This window comes from Thalia democratica, chromosome 6, assembly GCF_965202585.1.
Source record: "Thalia democratica chromosome 6, ktThaDemo2.hap1.1, whole genome shotgun sequence".
In the NCBI taxonomy this organism is placed as follows: Eukaryota; Metazoa; Chordata; class Thaliacea; order Salpida; family Salpidae; genus Thalia; species Thalia democratica.
In genome coordinates this window covers 39,355,752-39,367,294 of record NC_139170.1, presented here as the reverse complement: position 1 = coordinate 39,367,294, position 11,543 = coordinate 39,355,752, and the positions used below count along the sequence as shown (strand labels likewise).

At 27.9% G+C, this 11,543-nt stretch overlaps 1 protein-coding gene across 1 annotated transcript; it reads right to left on the bottom strand.

The window, feature by feature from the left end:
• Window positions 1-7,929: 7,929 nt before the first annotated feature.
• LOC145839063 (4-galactosyl-N-acetylglucosaminide 3-alpha-L-fucosyltransferase FUT6-like) lies at window positions 7,930-9,023 on the bottom strand. Its single transcript, XM_082946673.1, has 2 exons — window positions 8,941-9,023; window positions 7,930-8,626 (listed from the first exon to the last, which is right to left on the bottom strand). Exons 1-2 carry the CDS (start codon window positions 9,021-9,023, stop codon window positions 7,930-7,932), a joined length of 780 nt encoding a protein of 259 aa, XP_082802799.1.
• Window positions 9,024-11,543: the final 2,520 nt, after the last annotated feature.

Below are 11,543 nucleotides of genomic sequence, written 5' to 3'. Positions count from 1 at the left end.
TCGACGAGGCAGCACAGGCAACTGAGCCTGAGTCACTATTGCCCATTGGTCATACACTGGTAAGAATGATTTTAACTAATTTTTACTTTTTACTCTTTCTTACCTGTTATACTCTCAAAGAAAACATTGGCGAAAGTCTACACAGCCGACTGAACGAAGAATATTTTGGGTACCGAGTCAAGTATTATATATTTGGTAGACGAAAATTGTATATAAAAAATTATTAATAAAAATGTAGGTAGCGCTTCATGACTAAAATAAAATTGCTTTACTGTTATATTGTATAATACTTTGATACATAAGCAAAACTTGTCAATCCAAAGAGATTGCTTTAAAGTAATAGGAGATAACATATTTAAAGTAGCTAATGTATTTTATTTGATTAATTTATTCTATGATGAAATAGTATTCACAGCTTATAAATTGAAATATGATTATACTAAAAATTATAACACTATTTTTTAAATAAATTAGTCCCAAATTCCAAACTTTTTGTTGAATTACAGAAATCAACAGGAAGGTTGATTATGGCAGGAGACATTTTCCAGCTGAAACCTTTCGTTTTCTCTCAAAAAGCTAAACAAATGAAATATGGTGAGTTTGATCACTGTTCTGATTAAAAAAAATCTAATTATTTGTTACTAAGACAATTTTTAATAAAACATATTGTAGTACAACCGAACTAATGTCTACAGACTTTAAGTAATATGCATAAATCTGATCACTTTCACTATTATTAGCAAAACTTAAATTTATCATAGTGAAACACACTTGACTATACTGTAATTTTCAGATAAGAGCCTGATGCAGAGATTACAGTTAGAAAATGATTTGTATAAGTTTAAAGCCCATGGGTTCGACAGAAACCATGTCACTATGTTGAACATTAACTACCGGTCTCATGATGGTAAGTTAGTTTTATAACTTGAAAAACATTAAAATTATATTAATGCTCTTTTAATACCTTAAAAAACTACTTAATAACTAAAATGAAAGTTTTCTATTATTCAGTTTTATAATCTCAAGTACAGTTATCACAAAACTATTTATAAATATAACCAAATAAAATATCCTTTAAATAAATTGAGTGATATAGTATATTTTAACATCAATAAAAAGCGCAATAGAAATAAACTAACTAAATAATAAATAAATTAAAACTAACACTGACCAAAACTTTTTAGATGAAGTAAAAAAATTACCAAGGTCATTAGTTTTACTTAAATTATAACTTTTTTTTTTTTTTTTGTTTTATCTTTTTTAAACTATCACTGTTAAACCTGATCCATACCAACTATGGTCTGTAACTTTGTTTTTTTTTTTTTTTTAAACATTTATTATCGTTATCTAATAACAATATTTTTTTAACTATCATTCCTAACCCTTAATCATTTTGGTATTTTTTTTCTTTTCGACATTTTCTTTGAATTATATTAATTTGTTTTTTCTTTTGCTTTTTTATTAGTATTTAATTTGTTATACTTTTATTATTAATCCTAACACCTTGTTAGTATTTTTTGGGATTAATTTATTTTTTCAAATAATCTTGTGCAAAAGTCACAAAAGTGAATGTTAATTAAAGTAGCTAATTACAAACAAAATATATCTGAGGTCATTACTTTTACTTGTTTAAATTTTTCTCGGTCATTATTTTTACTTAATCCAACTTTTTTTAACAGCAATAGTTAGCCTGTCAAGCTCTTTATTCTACCACAACTCACTTCAATGCCACGCTCATAACAACACAAAGTTTCTTTTTTCAAGATGCAACTTTCTTCAAAATAGGGCATTTCCCGTCATTTTCCATGATTGCAACAAGCCAGAAATTTCAGTGGCCGGCTCTTATCGGAACACGGACCAGTGCCAGATAGTGAGTTTATAAAATATATAGTTTAAATACTAAAAATTATAGATGTCAGACTTGCTTAGTTTGAACATTTTTATGGTTAAAAGGGTAGAAAGGTTTTTTTTAAGGTTGGCAGAAACAACTTATAGTAAATGTAAAATTTATTTTTTAAACTCTCGTATAGACTTCGTTAGTTTAAGTTTCGATAAACTGCAAAAGTAACTTACTAGATATAGCTTTTGACACCAAAAAATCAAGTTTAGCTTAAATCCGGAATATCATGGATAACAAACCAAATTTTAAATGTTTTGCAGACTGTTTGGTAGGACAAATTATTTTGCTCAAACAAAATTGCCTTTCTGCTAATCTGGCTGTACATGAACTTAAATTGGATGCTAGTATGTAGTTTAAAACTAAAACTAAGTGCAAATAAGTGTGTTAGTGTGAACATTGTAAATATATTTATACGTTATTCAAACAGGCTTCCAAGTACTTGCAGAGTATCAGATCTTATGAGGGAAGCTTGAAATATGATGGATTGATCGGTGCAAACGGGCTGACAAAAGGGTTGATTTGCCCGTACAGGAGGCAGACTAAACACATGCTTATGTTGTACAGGTACATGCTTGATAACGTAAAAGTAGGATCGGTTGAGGAGTTTCAGGGGCAGGAGAAGAACGTCATCATCGTCACTACAACCAGGTGCACCTCTCAACCGTGGAACAAAATTGGTCAGAACCTGATAGGGTTTCTCAACGATGAAAATGTGAGTTTTAACTGTATTAATAAATTAAAAAGTATAACAATAGAAACTTTATGAGTATCATTGAAAACTGCTGGAACCTGTAAATGGTTATTGAAAAAAAATGATTGAAAATTAATTAGCAGATAGTAAAATTGATTGTTTACTAAATGTCGTTATGTTTAGAAGAACAAAACTAGATTTTACGTGTATTGTAATTATACGCATATGAATTTATTTGTTTGATTTAGTAAACTTTATAAAATTAAAAAGATAAACTAAGTATTTAAGTCAGGGTTTCCCAAACTGAATTTATTTTTATCCCACTTAACATAAATAAATAAAATGATCGCCCTCTCTGCTAGTTAATTTACTACTTTTTCGTCCTTGAACGTTTAGCTTCCCTTGATGTCCAAAGTCGCCCATATGGAGCAGTTCGCCCACTTTTGAAACCCTGAACTATCATTGTTAAGTTAATCAGCAAGTTTAAAAAGTATTTCTTTTGTAATAATTACTCATATTCAACAGCGCCTCAATGTAATGCTGACGAGAGCCACATCTCTGCTTATTGTTATCGGTTGTTCGCAGACATTATCAACAAATCCAACATGGTGTAACTTTATCAACTACGTTAAAGCCAACGGAGGTTTCCAAACGGGCAGTGAAGTTCCCATGTGGAGAGAAGATCAAACTTTAAGAATTCCGCTCAAATCCTATCAGCAAGTAACGGTCGAAAATCAACGGCGTAATGACAATATAAACTTGCAGTATAAAAATGTTATTCAGTCGCCAACTAACTATCATGGCGGTGTTAACGGGCAGTTCATGGGTCCGAATTATGGGTATCCACAAAGCCCGACACATGTGCGTCAAAGTAGTGTCTACTCTCCAGGTTTCCAGCGAAATAATAGACTCCCGCCAGAAAAAGATCCAAATAAAGCTTTCAGTCAAAGAAGTTTCGTAACGCAGCATCTATTAAGAATGAAAGCTGAACTTCAAGCTGAAAGCAACCAACCGGAAAATGATTACGTCAGAAACAGCGAAAACTCGCTGCCGTTTTCCGCGTTAGACTGCGTCCGTACCGCCCTTTCCAGCCCCCTGAAGGAAGTCCCCGAAATCAAAACAAAGATGCCAGGGGTGCAGGAAGTTGCCACGATGGAGGACTACGGAGCGATAGGAACTCCGTACAGCGGAGTGAAAGGTGTTAAATATATTTCGTTGTACAATAACTTCTATAAAATGACGAATGGAGCCACTAGTGAGAATATTGTTGCTAGCGTTTTTGAACCTTGTGATAACTGCGGTTCAGTTCACTGCCGGTGCGAGAAGGACTGATATTTGAAAAGAAGGCAACAAAAACAACGACTATGACTTTTAACTTAATTTATATAAAGGTTTAAGCATGTAATAGTAATTCCTCTCATTGAAAATTTGAGTTTATTTTTGATATAAATATGCTTTTAAAAGCCAAATTATAAGCATGATTATAATTAGCAAATGAAAAATAAATGTTAAGTTATGAATTATCTGTGCCCTGAAATTATTATAAGAACTGAAGTTTTGAATATTGGTATATGTTTTTATTGTGTATTATCAACTTTAATATTTTTTAACTATAATTACTTTAAAAACTTTATTTTTATTTTGTAAAGAATCTCTGGTAAGCCAGATTTTATACATATTTGTTAGAATTCATTAAAACACACTTTTAATAAATTTTTACCATCACATATCTATTGATATTTTTTCTCTTTAACTTCTTGACCATAATTTGCATATATTATTTTTTTTTAATATAGCTATTGTTATGATGAAATGCTTAATTGTCCTTTTTTAGTTATAAACTTACTAAACTCTAAACTTGTAACATTTGTGGTAAATAAAACAGAAATTCAAATTTTCGAGTATAAGTTTATATTGATAAAACTTGTAAGAGCTTTTTTTTATAAAAAATGAAATAAAAAGAAAAGTATAAAACATAAACAGCGTTAGCGTATTTGACGTTAAGTTTTATGAAGTATCCCTGGGATACCTTATTAGCCATCTGTAAAATGTTTTTGAACAATGTAAAGTGTTTTATTTTGCTTGATTAGGTAGGTTGTTAATTTTTTAAGGTTTTGATTTTTAAAACAGGGTGAAATACTTCTCATTAACTCAATTTGTATTTTTATCTAAAGAGTTTGGTTTTAATTTAGTAGTTTATAACTTGATAATAGATTAGATAATTTAATAATATTTATGTCATTTGTTTATACTACTTACTGAGTTATAATAAACTTATTATAGTTTAAAGGGATTAAAAAAATGAATTTGCATTTTAATTCTATTAGTTCTATATAACTTAATAAGATCAAAAACTATTGAACAGTTTTCCTTATTTTTATACAGTTTAACGCTGGAGCTGTTGCTCCATCCAGAAAAAAAACAGTGTTGAAAAAATTTTAGCTTAAGATTTTAAGTTTAGAAAAACGCTGCTTTAGATGGGGCCCTACTTCGGCTGTACCACCAAAACTAAACTGAAACTGCAATGAAATCAACATTTCATTTTACTATTTTAAAGCGTGTGAATAAATACGGAATTTTTTGTAACAACTAAATCATTCGATAAGCTTTCTCAAAACAATTTTCCCTGTTTCCTACAATAACATTAATTATTTGAAGGAGTTAATTTCTTGCTAATGCGTATATATCGGCGTTTGTCTTTAAAATACGCGTTAGTTGTTGTATCTGCTGCAAGGCGTATGCAGTCTTAAGTCACGATGAAGTTCGCATGATCAAAGCAATATCAAGTTAAGTTCGAGCCTATGAAGTATAATCTACATTGAAGAAAGAGTTCGTTGTGTAGTGAAGAATAAATTATACTTTGTCAAGGTTGTAGGTGTTTTGCATGAAATGTATTATAATGTTTTATTTGCTTATTAACTATTACAGTTTTATTTCTTTAGATTTGATAGTAACTATTTTAAAACAAACATTAATTTAAAGTGTGTTTTATTCATAACTTAGGAATAAGTCATGTTATTTAAGTACTGTAATATACTCGTAAGTAAAGCAGACAGTTTATAAGTTTTTGGAGACCGCGTATTTAAGACATAAAACATATCATTGTGGTTATAAAACAATTTTTTTTAAAGCTAAAAAATCTAGCTTAAAAACTAGATAAAATTGCTTATGTTAGCTCAAAAGTAAGAAATTTATGTAGTAATGAAGTATTACAAAAAATATGGCTAAAAAATAATTAACCGTTGTTAATTATACTGCTAATTTTTTTTCAACCTCATATATTTCTGATTCGTTACTTTCGCAATGTCGTAGCTGAAAGCTCAATGTGTATCAGCTGAATTTTAAATATATGTAAATTTTCAACACAAAAAGTTTATGAGCAGCTAAATATCGGAGCTTAATGAACTTCAAGCAACATGTGAAATAAAAAAAAAACAGTTTTCGAGCATTATAATTGAAAGATTTCCTGAATGTAAACAAACTAAAAAAGGAAGCTATAAAATTGAAATGTTTTAGCGAGAAGACGCGCATGCCACGCAAGCGGGTGAAGTAAGCAAGCGAATAAACAGTAGCAGTTTACCAAAAACGAGCTAAAAAGTAAAGAAGACGTCGAAGCGCTCACAGATCAAAACTAAAGTTTTAAGTTAGGGATTTTTTTTAAATGAGCAATTTTTCCTCACCCCTTAACAAATAAACACCACGCTTCACCACTGCTGTTTATTTATTTGTATTTATTAAAAAAAAAATTAATGCAAAAACTTAAGAAAAACATAAGCAAAAGTTATTTCCTTTATAAGTGAATGTAGAATATTTAAAATTAAATTTAAACTTGTTAAACTTCAATAGTCTATTTTTTATGCTAAAAAATAGACATAAGCTCGTTCTTGTTTTAAACAGTTTTTTTTTTTCTGTTTACGCATAGACAAGTTTAATAGTTTCTTTTGCGTTAGTCCTACATACCCACTATCGAATATATAAGTATAAACACTTTACTTTGAAAAAATATTTAAAAAAGTTGTTTAATTTAAACTTTTAACTTGTGTAGGAAAAAACAAGCTTTTAATAGTTTCAAGTAGTTTATTAAAACAAAGTAAAGAAAGATAATTAAACCACTCAAACAAACGAGCTCCACCAAATGTTTGAAAACAAAAAAAATTATAAATTCAAAAAATGTGCTTATTTTCAATAACACTAAATAAACTAATTCAAAAGTTTTTAGCCTTTTTAGCCATTAAAAAATTTCAAAAAAAATACGTGCCACATTTTCTTTTGAATATTTATAAAATGACAATATAAAAAGCTGTACTATACTTTTGATTGACTTTTGAAAAAAAGATTAAGTTTTACTACGGTTAAGAAAATATTCTGAATATAAAACTAGCTAGATTTGATCATAAATGAGTAAAATAAGTAAAACTTTTCGTACGTTTTTGGCAAACTATAATTATCAAAGTTAATAACGATAACGATTGAAGTAAACAAAGTACATAAACATAAAGTTAAATTGTATATATCAGTATTAAAAAACAGTAACTACAATAAAAAACACAATTATGGTATAAATCTAAAACTTTAATACATCTCGGAGTAACAAAACTAGTGTTAGTAAAAAAATCTTTGCTAAAAAAAGGTCATTTTCTTATTCATATAATGCATTGCAAAAAGAGATAAACATTTAAATATTTTACGTTAGAAGCTTTGTAATTCGTTTATAGCTATTTGAGAAACTGTTATTACTTTTTTGATTTTATTCACAAATTTTGTGTTTTTTTAACTCAAATACTCAAAGTTTTTAAAAAAAACTGCTCAAGTTTTATGTATCGAATTTAAAAAATACGTTTTTAATCGACAATAGTATTGGTTATACTTTTTAAAATAAAAGTTAGCTAAGACAAAACAATTGAAAGTTCATTTTTTAAGTTAAAAACAAAGATAGCAAGTTCAACTATGACTGGTTTAAACGAGAAAATATAAAATATAAACTGGAAGCCCAAAAAATAGCCTAAAAACTACGTTAGCTAACAAAGTTTCATATACAATTTTAGAATTTAAAAAAAAAATCATTTTTACGTTGACCCTACTTTAATTGTTAATATTTTTATAAATAAATAATATAGTTTAATATTTATATATACATATAATCAGACATTGTATGTTATTATTTTTAAGTAGTTTTGAACTAAAAACTTTTTTAAATCTAAAGTTTTCTGATTGAAAAGTTAATATTTAGAAATTGCAATTTAATTTCAAGAACAAAAGTTAGAGAAATAAAACATTTTTTTACTTATTTTAAAGTTAGAAACAACAGTTTTTTTTTATACGGTGACAAACAAATTCACTAACTAAACTTTAAACACTCAGAGTTCTCATCTTCGTAAATCCAGCTGTAGACACTTTTGACAATTTTGTTCTTCAACTTTTTTTCTTGTCCGTTGATTTCTCGTATAGCACTGCACAATCCGCACAAACCATGTTGGTTAGTCGAGGCACTTGAAAGGTCAGCTTTTCTCCATTTGAAGTACTCTAAGTATGCTGTGTCGTTTTTATCCAGGTAATTCAAGTAACCAGCTAAGTCGTCCATAGTATCGTAGTTTTCCATAAAAATAACACTATTCTTCGGAACATTATAATCAGATTTTTTGGTTCCCCAGACAATTGGAACAGTTTCTTGGAGGAACCCATTTCTGTACAACTTTTCAGTTATGTAATCCTTGCAGTGATAACTGCTCTCCATCGCTAAATAAAATTTATACTCTTTGAATCTTTCCATAGGAAATCTTTTTTCGCTAAAACAACAGCCTTCCCTGTCAAACTTATCTCCAACTGTGGTATTTTTCAGCAGATCGCTGATCTTCATTCTCTCCGCGGCTCCCGGCACTGAACCCCCGCAGTTTGAGGCGACCCACAACAGCAGTTTCTTCTTTTTCTGCAAAATCTGGTGGATGCCGAAATCTGTGCTGTTTTCGTACTTCTCCCGAATTTCTCTCAGCACGTTTGTCATGCTCGAGTAAGGGGAATATACGTCCGAATTTCTCCTAAATTTTTAAACAAATAAACACTGAAATTTAAAGCTAAATTAAAAATGATTTTATTTAAAGACCTGTTACTTTAGTTTAATTTGATAGCCAACAAATGCATCTATTTATAAAAATATTATCACTTAAACGATCAAAGATTATATTGATACATAGTTAACAAACAAAAAAAAAATTATATACCAACCTGTTACTTTAGTTTGATTTGATAGCCAAAAAATATACTAGTCATAAAAACGTTACCACTGAAACGATCAAAGATTATATTGATACATAGTTAACAAACTATAAAAAAAATGATTTTTTTTACCAACCTGTAAGACATTGTGAGGTTGAAATAGTTGTCATACTCTTTGAAATATAAATTTCTCATCTTGATTGCAGGAGGCGCCTCCATTGTATAAAAAGCAAAAAGTTGGTCGTTTAATCTTTAAAAAACAATGATTAGTTCTGTTATCGTTTTTTTTTTTTTTTTTTGTTTATCAGCTGACGATTTTTATATTACTTTAAAATTTATGTTTTATCGTTGTTATAAAAGTTTAATAAACGCAGTTAAATTTTAATATTTTGATGTTGAAAACATAAACAATTTTTATTTCCATTTAACTTTAGTAAATCTAACGAATAACAATAAAAGTGCAAATTAACTTTTTAAAAGTTCTTACAAGGTTTCAATTGGGAGAAATTCCGATCTTGTCAAATATTAATAAAAAAGTATATTGTACTGAGCAATATTGTTTATGTAATAAAAACTAAAAAGTATTCATTCATATAAATGTTTCCCACTAAAACCTGGTAAAAAATATAAATGTTTGTTTGTACTTTTATTATAACTTCAATAAGCTCTTTTCTGTTTAAGTTATTGTTCTTAATTTTGTGTTGGCTAGTATTTCAATATTTAGCAAAACTCTGTATTTTTAAATAACATTTTAATTTTCTTACCTATATTGTGGCATAGTATTTGAATGAAATGGAAAACGACTACACTTGAATCATTGAACTGAATAAATAAGATATAAAAAATAAATATTTACCTTTTAAAAAAGCTTAAATCTATCTCATAAACATAATTTTGAATTGAAAGCTACATAAAACAAAACAGTTCTTATGTTATTTTTGAAAAGTATTATAGAACGAACGTATTATCCTTTTAAAAAGTTAACAAAAAATTACGAGTAATAGAAAACAAAAAAAAAACTTATAAGCTTTATTTTAAACTGTTTTAAAAGCAAAGAACACAAATTTACTCTTAGTTTTTATAGCAAATGTAAATTTAGCTTTAAACTCAAAAAGCTCATTACGCAAACTAACAACTTGATAGTAATTATCAAAGTATTGATAAGGCATTAAATTTAATACTTTCTAACCTTATTAATATCACTTGTAACTTTACAATTACCGCAGTTGCTTGGTAATGTTTGGTCAAAACTATTTCCAAATGGTTTGTACCAAAATAAAATGGTTTTCTGTTTAATATGTTGTATTCTGAGAAACTTATTTTAAGTCGAGCGTTTATAGTTTTTATTTCAGTTGCAAAGTTATTTTATTTTGTTAAACCAATTCTCAAAAAATTTAATTAAAATAAATAAACTTTTTTAGCAAGTTTAAGGAAGCAAGGGATACACTAACCATTTTCCATTCATTTATATAACAATAAATTTAAAACTATAGTAACTTAAAAATTTGTGTTGTAGTAACTTGAAAATTTAATTCATAACCTACAAAAAACTATAAACTCACAAAAACATACTACGAAACTGACCTTAAAACACGATAAACTTTTATAAAAAATTTCAGAAAAAAAAGCAATATTAAAAAATAAAAACTTACTTGTTTGTTGCTGTTGACGTTTTCTGTTAGCACTTGGTAACTTAAAGGCTTGTGCTCATCTAAACCTTCTACTCTAAACTTGTGAGTGTCCAGTATTAGTGTGCCGTAAACATTAGCGATCCAAGACACACAAACCAAAATTCCAGTAGCAACTAAGCTTACAGTAATAAATTTTTTAGCATTTTTCCGGCTAGGAATTTTAATAAACGTCATTGCTACTTGCGTCTGTTAATCTTCTATGAAAATTAATAAATTTAAAAACTAGCTTTATGTTTCAACAGTCTATCTCAATAACAACATGCATACTTTGAATGAGAGCTGGTATTAGTTTTAAAATTCTGTCAGGTGAAAACCATTCACAAATAGTCTTTGAAAACATTTAATGTACAAAAACAGAATGATAATAGTTATAATATAAAGCAATGTATAAAAAATACAAAGTACACTTTTATTACTTCTAAATTTTACTTTACTTTACTGACCAATTCAAGTGAACATGACTTTGTAAATTTCGATACACTTTAATTGAGTTGAATATACACATGTTGAGTTTACAGCTACTTCAAATTTAAACCAAAAGTTCTATAACTTACAAGTAAAAGTTTATAAAAAATAACTTTTTACCTCTTAAAGTAAAGAATATCAAAAAATATTTATTCAATCAGATGCAATAAGGTTCCTATGTTCAAATAGTTGTTACCCTCTGAACAAAACTAAAACATTTTAAACTAAAACCAACTGCTAATTTTTCTATAGAAATTAAAAGATACAATAATAATTCTTTCGAATAAAGTTCTACGAAGACTTTCAGAACTATGATAGCTAAATAAAAAATAAAAAGTGATCAGAAATATTAAGAAACAGAAGGTAAAACACTTCCTTAACTTTGTAATTTACTATAACTTTTATAACTGTTAGTATAAAGCTTCTGTAACATCAAAACAACTGTTCGTAGAAAAAAAAAGTTATCAAGTTGTAAATAAAGTATGAATAAGATAAAGACAAACTGAAAACTTTAAATAATAAACCTGATGCAAAACGTAATCAACTAAATAAAAGTTTTCTAAATATATGATACACCTTAAAA

Bases quoted from the DNA above. Each gene is read 5' to 3' on its own strand.
- LOC145839063 (XM_082946673.1), bottom strand. From the start codon at position 9,023: ATGGAGGCGCCTCCTGCAATCAAGATGAGAAATTTATATTTCAAAGAG. The intron at 8,627-8,940 runs GTTGGTAAAAAA...TTAAAAATTTAG, and splicing joins AACCTCACAATGTCTTACAG to GAGAAATTCGGACGTATATT.